Source organism: Mixia osmundae (genome assembly GCF_000708205.1).
Source record: "Mixia osmundae IAM 14324 unplaced genomic scaffold scaffold_6, whole genome shotgun sequence".
NCBI lineage: Eukaryota > Fungi > Basidiomycota > Mixiomycetes > Mixiales > Mixiaceae > Mixia > Mixia osmundae.
Window position 1 is genome coordinate 235,529 of NW_014575558.1, and position 13,251 is coordinate 248,779.

At 54.3% G+C, this 13,251-nt stretch overlaps 9 protein-coding genes across 9 annotated transcripts; 5 read left to right on the forward strand and 4 right to left on the reverse strand.

Annotated features, from left to right (window-relative positions):
- Window positions 1–855: 855 nt before the first annotated feature.
- L969DRAFT_87939 (uncharacterized protein) lies at window positions 856–1,055 on the reverse strand (the record flags this gene model as incomplete). The annotated part of the gene is made up of 1 exon (XM_014711820.1): window positions 856–1,055. The coding sequence occupies exon 1, from the start codon at window positions 1,031–1,033 to the stop codon at window positions 857–859; it is 177 nt and encodes a 58-aa protein (XP_014567306.1). The 5' UTR covers window positions 1,034–1,055.
- Window positions 1,056–1,973: 918 nt separating this feature from the next.
- L969DRAFT_87940 (uncharacterized protein) lies at window positions 1,974–4,469 on the reverse strand. The gene is made up of 3 exons (XM_014711821.1): window positions 3,244–4,469; window positions 2,398–3,193; window positions 1,974–2,346 (listed from the first exon to the last, which is right to left on the reverse strand). Exons 1-3 carry the CDS (start codon window positions 4,081–4,083, stop codon window positions 2,063–2,065), a joined length of 1,920 nt encoding a protein of 639 aa, XP_014567307.1. The 5' UTR covers window positions 4,084–4,469; the 3' UTR covers window positions 1,974–2,062.
- A 939-nt stretch (window positions 4,470–5,408) lies between these two features.
- On the forward strand, window positions 5,409–6,314 carry L969DRAFT_94900 (uncharacterized protein; the record flags this gene model as incomplete). The annotated part of the gene is made up of 2 exons (XM_014711822.1): window positions 5,409–5,923; window positions 5,969–6,314. 2 exons carry the CDS (start codon window positions 5,409–5,411, stop codon window positions 6,312–6,314), a joined length of 861 nt encoding a protein of 286 aa, XP_014567308.1.
- A 217-nt stretch (window positions 6,315–6,531) lies between these two features.
- Window positions 6,532–7,127, reverse strand: L969DRAFT_50467 (uncharacterized protein; the record flags this gene model as incomplete). Its single annotated transcript, XM_014711823.1, has 4 exons — window positions 6,532–6,678; window positions 6,784–6,884; window positions 6,940–6,990; window positions 7,052–7,127. 4 exons carry the CDS (start codon window positions 7,125–7,127, stop codon window positions 6,532–6,534), a joined length of 375 nt encoding a protein of 124 aa, XP_014567309.1.
- An 889-nt stretch (window positions 7,128–8,016) lies between these two features.
- On the forward strand, window positions 8,017–8,320 carry L969DRAFT_50129 (uncharacterized protein; the record flags this gene model as incomplete). The annotated part of the gene is made up of 2 exons (XM_014711824.1): window positions 8,017–8,138; window positions 8,185–8,320. 2 exons carry the CDS (start codon window positions 8,017–8,019, stop codon window positions 8,318–8,320), a joined length of 258 nt encoding a protein of 85 aa, XP_014567310.1.
- A 423-nt stretch (window positions 8,321–8,743) lies between these two features.
- L969DRAFT_87953 (uncharacterized protein) lies at window positions 8,744–9,245 on the forward strand. The gene is made up of 2 exons (XM_014711825.1): window positions 8,744–9,010; window positions 9,058–9,245. The coding sequence occupies exons 1-2, from the start codon at window positions 8,817–8,819 to the stop codon at window positions 9,191–9,193; spliced, it is 330 nt and encodes a 109-aa protein (XP_014567311.1). The 5' UTR covers window positions 8,744–8,816; the 3' UTR covers window positions 9,194–9,245.
- Window positions 9,246–9,446: 201 nt separating this feature from the next.
- On the forward strand, window positions 9,447–11,059 carry L969DRAFT_94904 (uncharacterized protein; the record flags this gene model as incomplete). The annotated part of the gene is made up of 13 exons (XM_014711826.1): window positions 9,447–9,458; window positions 9,511–9,583; window positions 9,669–9,706; window positions 9,760–9,887; window positions 9,937–9,982; window positions 10,041–10,134; window positions 10,180–10,257; window positions 10,321–10,322; window positions 10,372–10,509; window positions 10,564–10,694; window positions 10,743–10,785; window positions 10,833–10,941; window positions 10,989–11,059. The coding sequence occupies 13 exons, from the start codon at window positions 9,447–9,449 to the stop codon at window positions 11,057–11,059; spliced, it is 963 nt and encodes a 320-aa protein (XP_014567312.1).
- A 26-nt stretch (window positions 11,060–11,085) lies between these two features.
- L969DRAFT_94905 (uncharacterized protein) lies at window positions 11,086–12,128 on the forward strand (the record flags this gene model as incomplete). Its single annotated transcript, XM_014711827.1, has 6 exons — window positions 11,086–11,165; window positions 11,399–11,549; window positions 11,598–11,796; window positions 11,847–11,880; window positions 11,932–12,017; window positions 12,070–12,128. The coding sequence occupies 6 exons, from the start codon at window positions 11,086–11,088 to the stop codon at window positions 12,126–12,128; spliced, it is 609 nt and encodes a 202-aa protein (XP_014567313.1).
- On the reverse strand, window positions 12,100–13,216 carry L969DRAFT_479480 (uncharacterized protein). The gene is made up of 5 exons (XM_014711828.1): window positions 12,753–13,216; window positions 12,605–12,698; window positions 12,461–12,555; window positions 12,350–12,408; window positions 12,100–12,292 (listed from the first exon to the last, which is right to left on the reverse strand). The coding sequence occupies exons 1-5, from the start codon at window positions 12,963–12,965 to the stop codon at window positions 12,250–12,252; spliced, it is 504 nt and encodes a 167-aa protein (XP_014567314.1). The 5' UTR covers window positions 12,966–13,216; the 3' UTR covers window positions 12,100–12,249.
- Between the last annotated feature and the right edge of the window lie 35 nt (window positions 13,217–13,251).

Below are 13,251 nucleotides of genomic sequence, written 5' to 3' on the forward strand. Positions count from 1 at the left end.
ATGCACAATACGAACATGATGTCCCGCTGGTGGGAAGGAAGTTTGGTGCTGTCCCTTATAATTTACTCCACCTCCAGAGCCCAACGGGCAATCAGTACTAACGATCGACCGCTTTTCTGCGCCGGCAGACTGTTCATAGCAATCCTGTTGCGTCCGAGCACGCCGACGACCGGCGAAGATCTCAATGAACTGTTGGTCATTGCACCCAATCTTCCGATCTCTTCTCGTTTGCCAGTGAAGCTCAAGGACGTTGACGGATCGCAGACTTGATCAATTGCGCCCTTTCCACGCTTGATCTCGTCTCTCCACTCTTGCTTGCAAGAAGAAGCTCATTCGTCCAAGATCAGAACATCCAAAGCAGCTCTTTTTGAGTAGGATCTGTGCCTCCTCTCCCGGCACTTTGTCCTAATATAGAGCTGCTATATCCCGATAGGAGCGATGATTGTACAACGTCTGCATTGCACACACGAGATGGGTAGCTGTCTAGTCGGACATACAAGCACAGGGTGATAGTACGAGCGACAGAGCGATTTCACTCCTCGAGTGGGTCGGAGATGCCGTCTGCCTCAATGGCAAATTTGCCTTCCGTCTCTGGCAGACAAGGCGAATCGTAGATCTTGGCCGAGCGAGATGTTCCTCTGGCCTTTTTGAGATGCACTCTGTCGACATGGCCTTAGATGAGCAAGCAGATCTAGCTCATCGCGAAGAACACCGACCGGGTAGTAGACGCATGAGCGATGATGTTGCCTCCGATTGGCTTCTTCGGATCGGGATTGAAGCCACCGGGCGCATTGTCGACTTGAGCAACGACCTGATTCGTGATGACGACAGCAATTCCGTACTGTGCACTCGCTTCTCAGTCTTGTTCCAGCGTGAAAGCAAGGGCACATACTTCATCAGCAAGGCGGAGCAAAGAGCGAAGGAAGCGAGCAAGGTGCGTCTGGCGTGCACTCAGCTCGCCACGTCCTGCAAAATCTGTTCTGTATAGACTCTGTGCAAGCAAACCAACAATGAGCAGACGCTTGCTGCTCATCCACCAGGCTGACGCACCGTGCAGGAATCGACAATGAGCAAGCAGAAGCGAGATTCGGCCATCATGGCGCTGGCCTCGACGAGCAAAGACTGTTGGTGATCGGCATTGTACGCACGCGCATAGGCGACATTGTCGAGCACTTCTTCGCCGTTCATGCCGTAGCGTTCGGCGATGGCGAGCAAACGGACAGGTCGGAAGGTGCCTTCTGTGTCGATGTAGAGACACTTTCCTTCGCCGCCTCCCATATCGATCGGCAGCTGTTGAACGACCACTCAGCCACAAGCACGTTGCGACGTGAGAGCGCATGGCCTACCTGACATGTGACGGCGAGCTGGTGGCAGATCTGAGACTTGCCCGTCCGGAACTCGCCAAAGAGCTCGGTGATGGCGCCCGTCTCGATGCCACCACCTAGGACATTGTCGAGGTTCTTGCTGCCTGTGGTGATCGTGACCATATCACTCCGTCGGTTGTGATAGTCTGTGGCCGTCGTGAAGCCCATGGGGACCTCCTTCTGAGCAGCAGCGATGATCTTGTCTGCCTTTGCTTCAGAGATCCCCTTGACCTTGAGCAGCTCTCTCTTGGGCGTGTATGCCACACTCTCGACGGTGTTGTATCCCGATTCGCCCAGTCTCTGGCAGTCTGTTGCGCTCAGTCCATGCTCCTGCGAGCAGTGGGCGTCAGTCTGATGGCTCGATGGTGGCAAACCTGCAAGGAACGTACTTGAAGCTTCGTGATCAGCATAGCGCGAGGCAGCGTTGACTCTTCCTCTTCCTCGCCCTCTGGCATCGGATCTGCTACTTGTTCAGACATGGTTTCCTTGGCTTCTGCTCGTGCTACGACTGCACACAGCTCGCTGGCAAGCTGTCAATCTCTTTCGCCTCTCTCGCGCACAGCAGCGCGTCCAAATTCAATCTACGCGTTTCAACACGTGACCCGTCACTGCTCCCACTGTCAGCTGTCAGGCCTAAGGCCTATGGCCTCGAGTAAACTCCAAGATTTCATTGATCAATTCTTGTATACAAGCCATCCTCATTTGGGTCCGCTCTTGAGCGCTTCGGCCAGAAGCGAGGGCCAGTCTGGCGTTCCCCAGCCGCTCGCCAGATCGAAGCCTGGCGTCGCGGCAAATTTAGCATCGAGGTTCCGACTTCCGCAGCCGTATGTAGCGCCGACAGTGATGTCGCGAAAGCCCGACATGCCGAAACGGTACAGCCAGGGATTCATGAATCCCATGGCAGGCCGGCCTTCTGCTTCGAGAGCATCGTTGAGCAGGGCGACGATGGCGCCAAAAGCAGGTACGGAACTGCTTGTTCCACCTGATTGCATCATCGTCAGCTTGTTAAGTCGGGTAGCTCAACTACACTTGCCGATTGCATATGGATCACCGCCAGCCCAGACGGCAGACGCAGTGCCTTGGATAGCAACATCTGGAAAAGCGCGACCGTGTGGGTTCCATTTGATGTGCTCAGGCACATGGGCGCCTTTGTAAGAAGCGACAGCATTGGATTGGTACGCCGGGCGCTCAAAGTAGTTCGAGACCCCTGCGCCACTGCTCCAACCGGAAAGCTTCTTGCTCGTCAGATATGTGCCACCGACTGCTTCCGGCGCGAATTGCTCGGTAGCGCCCACACTGAGAACGAATGGGCAGCTTGCCGGGAAAAGAGAAACCAATCCTTCACACTTGCCGCCCGGAGCATCGCAAGCTACCGAGTCGCATGCTAAGCCGGCATCGCCACTTGGGCCCAGGACAGTGATGCCACGGGCGGCAAAGGCCATGAAGACCGTGCAGATACGGCGAGCCAGCGCTGGCGAGTAGGTACGCTCTTCATCGCCGTACGACGAAGCCAGCACCTTGGGAATCTCTTTGCGATCGAACAAAGCTGTCATACCGGCGAACCAGGGCTCGTCAGCATCAGCGGTTGGCGCGGTACGCGAAGGACGAAAGTCGGTAGCATTGCCGGTACCTCCGATGGTGTAGTATACTTGGCGCAGAGGATAAGCGAGTTTAGCGACTTGCTGAACATCCAGAAAAGGCTCATTGCTATCAGTCGACAGATCGATCTTGACCGAACCATGATTGACCGAGACGAGATCGTAAGTGTAGTCTTTCGCCCGAGGACCAATCTCGTGCAGACTGTGGTCCTGAAAGTCGGCGAGCGTAGGCTGATTGCTCTCTCAGCTCGTTATATTAGGATTGTCGCTCTGATACGCACGAGATAGCCATCAAAACCGAGCACTCCAACCTTTGGCGCTTTGGACTGGCTCTTGACTTTGTAAGATCCCAGACGAAGAAACGCGCGCAGACAGTCACGGTGCACGACGTATTCGTACGGGTTGGCAATGTCGCTCGGGCAAGCTTTTGGCCGTTTGCTCGGAGTAAACACCGAGCGTCGCTCAGTCTTCTTCTGCGCTGAGTCAATGACGATGTCGTGATGGAGACTCGATCCTCGGGCTGCGCCTCTTTGCTCAATAGGCTCGCGCGAGCTTCGACCTTGACCAAAGTAGGTTGTCGGTTGTACGGCATCAACGTGATCGTGCAGGAACAGAGGCAGTGAGTATGCCTGAGTACGCCAGATCACTTCGCCCGTCTTTGCATGCTTGTAAGCCTTCAGCTTGGTATCAAGCATTGCCTCGACAAGCTCAGGCAGGACATCAAGGTGAGCCCAATCTTTTGCACTCGAGTAAGCAATAGCCGATCGATCAATGCCATGACTGCTCAGCCAATCTTCGAAAGTGGCAAGCGTCGTCGATGATGGCGCGAGCAGACTATTGACGTCGTCCTGTGTCAGGTATCTGCCATAATTTGCATGAAGAGGATCGCTGCGCTTCAAGGTCTCTGCTTCGAGCTCAGATCGACTGGCCTGGCGGAGTGCAAAATGTAGGCGGTGGATTCGGCCGTTGCGCGTTTCCGAGACCGTAGGAACAGGTTTCCAGTCTTCAGGAACATATCGAGCTGCATCATGGATGACGAAATGGCTGCGTGGATGGCTTGCTGCTGTTGCGCAACTCGCGAGGACGAACAGCGCGAGAGGCAGCATCTCGAGAGCCCACATCCGTGGCTAGGCCAAAGATCAATATTGTACGGTTGCGCCATATTGATCCGAAGCGGTTGCTCAGAGCTGAGAGATAAGCAGATGAAGTGTTTGTACTGTTGTCGGCGATCGTCGGGAAGAGGTCTGAGCGGCAGCTGATCGAGGAGAGCTTTGTCGACTTTCGTCGTCGCGTTGAAGATTCGGCATTGCACCTTGCGCGGTCGCCTCCTATTGACTTGCTCATGACTCTCTTGTCAACCGCCGTTCAAGTGATGTCGTGTTCCTCAGCCATGCTATGCCAATCGTTGCTTCTCTGCTCGATTGCTACGACGTATGTGGCCGCTTATAACGAGACCCTTTTGTCAGCTTTGTCAAGGCTGGATATATGGATGTCTGGAACGTCGGTCGACCAAGACTTTTGCTCTGAATCAAGAGACAAGCAGATGAGATCACATTGTACCTTTGCCAAGTGTTCTGCTCGTGAGACCAAGACCCAGGCAAAGGAAAATTGCGTGGCTAGAAATCCCTTCTCCACCAGGCAGCAAGTGACCAGCCATGAGACTGCATGCGCATCTGGTAAGGCCCCTTGCATTGCTTGACCGGAACGCAATGATCAGCACTGTTCGCGTGCAACATGAAAGGCCAGCAACGCTTTGTTCGACCTGAGTCGCGTGCATTGCTGCCGCGGTTGCTGCGTTTCACTTGCCCTGACCTATTTCCCCTGGCTGATACCCAAATCAAGATCCGCTCTCCTTCCACAAAACACAAGCGTCTCCGCGCTGGTGCACAGTATGATCCTGACCTTCCTGAATTTGGCAAGCGTGGCGCTTGCTAGCGTATCCGCAGAACCGCACAAACACGCCAGCTTAGCGAGGTGTGCTTCCAGTATCGTTCGGCAACCCTGCCCTCACGTTCAGACAGTGCAAACGCGTCAGATGCCACAAGTCTGTCAGGCAACGCCTTGTATTCGGTTTGGGATGTGATGACCATTGAGATCACTCAAGCGCATTTCCCGCTTACTTACCAGCTGCTCGTTTCGCTCAACAATCCTTTCGTTGCCATCGGATGTCAAGAAAGTCGTCGGCTCGTCGATTCGCCTATGCTCGTACACACAGGCGAATATACCGCGATCTATTACGGTCCACGAGAGGATTTCAAGGGCGAGTCGGTGGCCGACCTGACATCTTCAAAAGATGTGTATGCCGTCAACTCGCTGCTGCTTGCTCTCAAAGACTGCGGAAGCGGATTGAGTCGACACTTGTAAGCTTACAGATCTGCAGTGCCGAAAGCTGACTTGCCTACCAAGCCCAATCGACGGTTCCTTCGGTCTGGCGCCTCAAGCCATGATGGACAAATACTTCCGAGACCGCTCCTTATCCGCAAACTTACCTTCGGAGGTTTGGATCAAAGCAGCTAAGGCAGCTGGAAAGGTCACGCGCGCCTTGGTCGCTCTGGTGCCTGCGCACAACGAAGTGCTCTTTGGCACCATACCTACCCGGCTCATGGAGGGACCGATCACCTGGGTTCGAAACAATCCCCAATCCTCAAGCGTCAAGTGGAAGATCAATATCGCAGTGCCCGAACTTGCATTTTCTGGCCTTGCTCGCCTCGAGACAGCTATGTACAGTTTCACATTGCCATCGCCGGCCTACCAACGCTACCTTCGCATCCTCGACATGCGCGACGATACATCTCAGTTTTATGACGATGACGTTCATTTGCTTGCCTTATCGAATGATGCCGTCCCAGCTCCCCTCACCATCCAGTTTGGCAATCGCGCCATCGTGCTCAATGGCCATCAGCAAATGATGCCACGCAGATCGGCCCGAGCCGATGCACCACGCCACACGATCATCGACAAGTAAGTCTGCCTGACGCTTGGTCCGAGCCAATCTAACAAGACCAGGCCGGGCATGGATGACGAAATGATCCTCGGACGAGGCTTCTTGCGTCATTTCGTTGTGGTCCTGGACTACGACGAAAACATGGTCGGCCTCGCACTGCTACGTTCGCCTTCCAGTTCAGAGGAGCTCGACGATATATGCGCTAGGAGGGTCGTCCGGGCTCGACGCGTGCTAGGGGCTAGCTACGCGCCATACGCATCCCGCAATGCTGGCATCAAATGCATAAGAAGCTCCAACTACTCATTTGATGAGAAGGCCAGCGTGTTGGACGAGCAAGGAGGATCTGGTGCGCAAAGTCAGCCGAGCCAGGAGTATAAGTCCGTTGACGGACTATATGTCAGAGTGTAACGCTCCGGGTGAAGGCAGCCATCAGTGTTGACCACACCTGCTCGGTCCGTGGGATCAGAGAAGAGCCTACACCGCATTTTTGCCGCCGTACTGTTACAACTGACGGCGACAAGCGATTGGCTAGGAGGTGCCATTCGCAGCGCGCAGTGGTAACTGCAAGACGCGAAGGTGAGCGCAAAAGATCCGACGATTAGCATGCCGCGGACGTATCGAGACTCTACGGAAGCACGGCAACCGGATTACCGCAGCAACCGTTGTCGCCGTGGCCCTCGTACCAGTTGAGCTGGGCGTAGAGATTGAAAGTGTACAATTTGGCAACGGCGTCGAACTTGACAAGCTGAGTCGAGAAGCGTGTATCACTGCCCTGCAGAGGTGGATCTTTTGAGGTGGCATATGCGAGCAACCGATAAACATACCGTCTGCCAATCATGTCAGCGGATCGCTACGGCTGATTCGCTCATGCGCTTACATCCTGCCAATTGCCAAATGGGTCTACCGAGATGGCGTAGATGTCGACACTCACGGCGTTGCACGTGCCGGACAACGGACCGCAATCGCCTTCTCCAATCACTGTAAGCTGCAATAATCGGTCGCAGTTGCCATCACACCCTTGTGAGAGACTCACGAGAGCCACTGAGCGTGCAACCTCCATCGTCTCGCTTGATCACTGTGGGCACTGCGTGCGTAGGTATGACAAGCTAGGCGACGACTGCCACTACTGAGATCATCATGTCTACTGCGGGTCGTATCAAGCGCGAAGCCGACGGAGGAACGCCTAGCCAGGAGTTTGCGCAACAAAGCGCAGTGATGCATTGTGTCTCGTAGTTGTCATGGCCGCTCGAACGGGGAAGCGCGGCCACGTGAGGATCCATCAACGGCTGCACTGATGGCAAGCACTATGCATTACGATTCGCTCGAGGCTGCAGCTTGCAGCGCCAAAGGTCCTTGTAGCACCACCAGACACGACCGTGAGATGACAGTGGATGTAGAAATATCAACTTTGGACATGATGGCAGGAGCTCCTGAGCAGAACAGGGCAAGTACTTGCAGCGTCATGCTTCGGGAGGGGAAAGTGGGAAGCATCGACATCGTGCATCAACGTTGCATCGTCAACAACACGACCGTCGCCCGTCGCGTAGCCTCAGATCTTTGGGAGACTCGTCCGATCAATGGCCTTGTGCACACGCCCCCTTGCGCTCCTTCTTGGCTTGCCATGTCTTCCGTATCATCTTGTCGCTAGTCTCAGACCGTCATGCGGCAGCGATGCCAAGATGCGACGCGGAAGTGCGACAAACATCGTTTCAAGAGACTGCGAATAGCAGCTCCTTTCCGGATGATCCCCGCCGAGCACAGCTTCGCTTCTTGTGCACATAAGATCAGCACATTGCAGAAGCATTTGCATAGATCAATAAGCAGACAAATATGTTCAAGAAGCTCAGCATCTTCATTGCCGCCGTCGTGATCTCCTCGTGCTCCGCCAGCGCATTGCCCGACAACACGGCACCCGCTGGTGGTATCGCACCCAGTGCTCAGGGTCTCCATCATTGCTGGTTTCGCATGAGCTGGACCCACAGTGCGGCTATCGTTGATGATGACGCTCACCTCAGTATACGCCTCCCAATGCGATAGTCATGGATTCCTTTTCGTTCGTGTTCACCAATGGGGTCTGCCAATCATCGTGACATATTCTACGATGCTGACAATGGTTCAGGACTTTGCAAAAATCAGTCGGGTCGCACCAGAGGGTGTCACAGCCACGGTCACACAAGGAAATTTCTACGTCGAGTGGACAATGAGCACTGTCAACGAGGGAATCGAAGAGACGTGCGTGGCCTGATCCGTCAAGATCTCGATGCTGATGCCAGTGCAGCATTATGTTTGACATTTACTATATCCGTCACTACATCGTGAGCGCCAAGAGGGTCGGCGCCACCAAGGGAACCGTCTCAGGCTATGCCGATTGGGCGCTGATCTGCAACAACGTCAAGGTCCACCAGCTCGATTAAGTCTTTTTAGATATGGACCCCGTGATCAATGACCTTGTTCAGACGCTCAGTCACGCCTTGTCTTGTCCTGGGTTTGCATCGTTTCCTGCAGAATAGCCGCTGGTCGCTGCACTCGCGGTCCCAATGTCTCGATGTGACGCGGAACATTGTCGCTCGTCGTTTCGAGATCTTGCACAGCAGCTCCTTTCCGGATGATCCCCGCCGAGCACAGCTTCGCCTCTTGTGCACATAAGATCAGCACATTGCAGAAGCATTTGCATAGATCAATAAGCAGACAAACATGTTCAACAAGCTCAGCATCTTCATTGCCGCCGTCGTCGTGATCTCCTCGTGCTCCGCCGCCGCATTGCCCGACAACGCGGCGCCCGCTGGCGGCATCGCACCGAATGCTCAGGGCATTCACGACTGCTGGATCCATGTCAGCTTGTTTGCCCTTCGCATTGTATGTCATTGACGCTCCTATCCCTTTCAGTACGCGCCTCCCAATGTCATAGCCATGGATGCCATCTCGTTCGTCTTCACCAACGCGGTCTGTCAGCCAGTGACGTGTCTGTTCATAAAGCTGATGATGATGCAGGACTTTACGAAAGTCAGCCAGACTGCACCCGCGGGCGTCACAGCCACGTACACGCAAGGAAACTCATACGTCGAGTGGACGATGGGCAATGTCGACAAGGGCATCGCAGAAACGTGAGTGGCCTGGTACACGCTCGCCTCGGCGCTCATATGCCGCACAGCATCGTCTTTGACGTCTACTACACTGGCCACGAAATCGTTGGTGCCAAGATGGTCAGCGCCACCAAGGGCACCGTCTCAGGCTTCGATGACTGGGACCTGTTCTGCAACAACGTCAATGTCCACAAGCTCAATTAAGCTTGCTGGGACACTGGATCTTGTACGATTGCAATGCTTGGCTTACTGCACACATCAGGCTCATATCGCCCTAAATCATGAGACGCTGAGTTGTAGAGAGAGGAGACGCGCTGCTTTCGTCGTCGCGATTCGGCGCTGGGCGGTTAGCCGAGTGACTGTAGCTCCCTTCTTCGACTCTCGATGCATCGAGCACTTTTCTTGCTCATCAATCTTGCTTCCTTGCTCGTGTCTGTACTATCGCAGCTTCAGCACTATGGTGTACAAAGTGAGGCTGTCCTTCGCTCGGCGAGCATGTGATGACTGGCAATTTTCTTCAGTCTGGCTCGAGGAAGACCGCACGGCTAGAAGCATGGCTGAAGTTGATGCTACGAACGACAGGCATCATGTCCAGTCGTCACAAGTCCGCTCAGCACACCAAGAGACTTTAAAATTGTTCGCGCTCAGCCACTGCGCTTTGACGTTGCCCTGTCGCCAGAACATACTTCGTCAGACTCACGGTGGAGTGCAGAGATTGTCAGTCTTCCGGAGCATCAGACCCAATAAACTATTCAGGTCAGAGTGCACAGGTCGAGCAAAACTTTCGAGGCGCAGTGACGACGAGCGAACGGACTGAACGTGGTGTCGTGCTCGATGTCAAAGCAGAACTCGATCTGTCGGGCAAGAATGACAAGGTTGCCAAAGCATGGGCACGCTGGTGCGATCCAACTTGGTTTCCCTCTAGGTTCTGACTCGTCGCTCATAAGCTGTGTGCCGGTGTTGCGGACCAAGATATTTTTGGATGGCATACTCGTGAGTCAACTCGATCGAAGAGGCATACAGCAGCATGTATAGCGTTGCCTCTGCGCAGGATAACGCTACCGAACTCGGCTTGCCAGATTTCTCGCTCGAGTGTGATGCAGATCGTCCTGCTTGCCGCCTCGATAGCATCGGTAGACCCCCACGTATGCTCGTCCAACTTGACCAGTACCACTTCTGACGGGCTGCAGCCAAAACACAATGCGATCTCGAGCATACTCTGGATACACGCACGCCCGCAGGTCCGAGCTACCGGTATTTGCTCGAGGGTATGGCTGCCACACATGCACATTTGGACGCTCACGGTTCGCGAATCTATACAGTCTCCTTAGTCGTATGTCTCCTTCATACCAATCGCAGCAAGGTTCTGAAAGCTCGTCAAGGCACAATGTCCGAAAGTTATCAACCCGAGCGACCGCATGCCCGTCAATCTGATATCGCCTGAAGAGGGGCGCGTCGTGAGTGCCTACATCAGGATGGAGCCACCTATCACTCTCTATGACGGCTGGCACGCTACGCAGGCACGTCAAGGTCGGCTTATCTGAAGCGCGTCACTGACCGTCCTGTTTATGCAGCCAGTGACCGGAGCTACTGTCATGCTCGTTGAGCCCAGTGGCATCTCGAACCTACAAGGAGCGAGTCTTATTCTGGAGTTTCCAGTCGATGTCTATCTCTCAGCAGAGATGAACGCCATCTGGAATAACTGGTAAGATCTAAGCTACGATGATCGTTCATGCGCTCACGGCAAGTGCAGTTGCCGAGCTTACATCGAGGCGCGCATATTCCTCACGTACACCGTGAGCGAGCTCGACCTCTAACATTACTCTACCTGACGGCATGGCAGGGTGACGTGACGGTCCATTCCTTTACCATTCGGCTCGATTGCGGAATTCTGGCAGCGCCTCCGAGAGAGTGCACAGCAAACGACTTAAGGAGGATTGGGAAGCCAATGGGTGCGGATCTTCATGCACCCACGCAGACTTAGCTCACGAAGGCGTAGAGCATTCATATTGTCAGGGCGACCTGCAGGTGACCGCGACACCGAAGCCGTTCCCGAGCAATACGCTCTAGCCCGCGGGCGCATTACGCACAGCAGGATGTTATTCCGCAAGTTGACGGCGTGCGAAGCTACCCTTGACAATACGATGGCTACGTCAATCTCCGATTGGGTGACGCGGTGACGCGAGTGATCGAGCCCCTCATCGGTGTCCTGGCCTGACTTATCGTGGCCCGCGTCGTTGCTCGTCGATCACCCTTTCCATGCCTCGCCTGACTCTGATTCTTGGCTCCGCTGTCCTACTTGTCCATTTCGCCACTGTTCTGGGAGCTCCTTCACCATGGCCACGCTCGTCTGAGTGGGAGATCACTGGTCGGCTACACGCCCCTTGACAGCCTGAGCTTACGTTCTAGTCCGCATCCAGCCGAAAGCCAAGCGACCTGTCCTGTGCAAGCAGAATCCTTCAAATTCAGATACTATGATCCCGGTCAGGCCGGGCTGCTATTGGAAACGGTCAAGTTGGAGTTCGGTGGTTATTCGCTTGCAGAGATTGCGCAGCCACCCGTATGTCATGGTCTCAGTCTGCAACCTCACACTCTCAGAAACAGACAGAGATCATCAAATTTAGTATGGGAAGCCTTTCCGGACAGCCGTGTGTACTCACCCGCAGGCTACTGGATGCTCTTGCGTCTTTCCCTCACGGTCAGGCCCGGTAACGATGACAATTTGATCGACAACACATGGACTTCGCCGTATGCTCAATGCTGCAATGTCTTGGTCATAATGGACATCATGATCGATTTGGTGAAAGGCCTGTTTGCCCCGATGAAGATACCGACATCGTTGACAACCATTTTGCAGGTCGCTACAAAAGTGCAGGCAACTTCGCGATGCGGTCCGTGCCGGTGCTAATTGACCCTTGACCGTCTGACAAACAAAGCCTCAGTACGTGTCGAGCCGCAAGTGCCTCAACACCGGAAGAGCGTGCTCAATATCCCGGCTGTCCGGAAACGTATACTGCGCCGGTCGAATGTATGTCTGCCTAGTAGTGTGGCAATCTGCTGGCTCATGTCACACGATGTAGTATCAGCATTGTGTAGCAAAGCAGATGCTACTGTCACTGTCAGACAGTATGCAATATGATTTGCGCGATCGTCCTGAGCTGCATTGGACCTTTCGTTCACTAAACGACAGAACGGGAGTAGCGCGTATATCCACACGCTTCTTGTTGCCTCGCTCGTTGAGCTGCGAGCTAGTTGTCTAGCTAGGTGTGCGAGACGATACTCGTGCCACCAACAACGAACGACCTACCATGCAACATCGTGCGTTAGATTATATGGCAACAAAGCAGTGAGACTACTAACGCGGTGTCCACCTTGCTCGTGAAATCAAGACGATGGCCGTGCATCCACGAGCCGAGCATCTGCAGGTGTCTCCAAGCTCAGTATTGGCGCGCACGGACTTCAAAGACTTGCCTGCCAGCCGATCACATTCGACGTCGTCGCGCCTGCCGAGTAGTAGACGCGAACATCGATGTAAACGTATTCGGTTGGCGAGACGGGGTTGACGACTGTACGCTTGCTCAGCCATGATCCGCTTGGCAACGTGAGAAGGGATACATGTCAAGGCTTGGTATGAGTCACCATCAGACGTGCTGGTACCAAAACCGGTAGTGTGGACTTGACCGACGTTGGGCGGTGTGACCTGCAGGTACTGTCGGCCTATCGCAATCAGCGAGAGGACCTGTGCCAAACAAATCAGACATACGCCGCCGTAGTCGCTATCTGCCTGATAAACGATGCCGATGTTAAATTTGAGTACGTAAGGTGTATGGCCGCCATCTTGAACGGTCAGCACTGTATCCCAGCTTCGTTTGGCGAGATGGTTGGTGGTCGTCGTCACGCCCGTTGTAGTAGGCAAGCCACCGACGAACGTGCTCGCAAGAGACACCAAAGCGAGGGCAGAAGTGAAGAACACCATGATTTCAGAGATCGAGGCTGTCACAAAGCGTACACGATAGGTCGATCAACAGTCACTTGAAGGTTGAGAGGACAAAAGATCGAGGAAAGGATGAGACGAACGATGGCCACGAAGCATGCGTCATCGAATCTCGCGAGACCCCTCTGGCGCTGACATTTCCCTCGCGACGCGGATAGCTCGACGCTGAAATCGGATTGAAATCATTGCGTCTGCAGGACCACATAGCCTCGAGCGATGGCAGTCTTACTGCGCACCGATAGACAAAAACTCTGTGCGAAAACTGACT

Excerpts from the sequence above, each read along its gene's own strand:
- L969DRAFT_87940 (XM_014711821.1), bottom strand. The coding sequence starts at position 4,083 with ATGTGGGCTCTCGAGATGCTGCCTCTCGCGCTGTTCGTCCTCGCGAGT. Across the intron at positions 3,194-3,243 it reads TCGGTTTTGATGGCTATCTC|CCTACGCTCGCCGACTTTCA; the intron begins GTGCGTATCAGA and ends GAGAGCAATCAG. Across the intron at positions 2,347-2,397 it reads CGGTGATCCATATGCAATCG|GTGGAACAAGCAGTTCCGTA; the intron begins GCAAGTGTAGTT and ends TGATGCAATCAG.
- L969DRAFT_87953 (XM_014711825.1), top strand. The coding sequence starts at position 8,817 with ATGGATGCCATCTCGTTCGTCTTCACCAACGCGGTCTGTCAGCCAGTG. Across the intron at positions 9,011-9,057 it reads GACAAGGGCATCGCAGAAAC|CATCGTCTTTGACGTCTACT; the intron begins GTGAGTGGCCTG and ends TATGCCGCACAG.
- L969DRAFT_479480 (XM_014711828.1), bottom strand. The coding sequence starts at position 12,965 with ATGGTGTTCTTCACTTCTGCCCTCGCTTTGGTGTCTCTTGCGAGCACG. Across the intron at positions 12,699-12,752 it reads CAGATAGCGACTACGGCGGC|TACCTGCAGGTCACACCGCC; the intron begins GTATGTCTGATT and ends ATAGGCCGACAG. Across the intron at positions 12,556-12,604 it reads CTCATACCAAGCCTTGACAT|TCGTCAACCCCGTCTCGCCA; the intron begins GTATCCCTTCTC and ends GCAAGCGTACAG.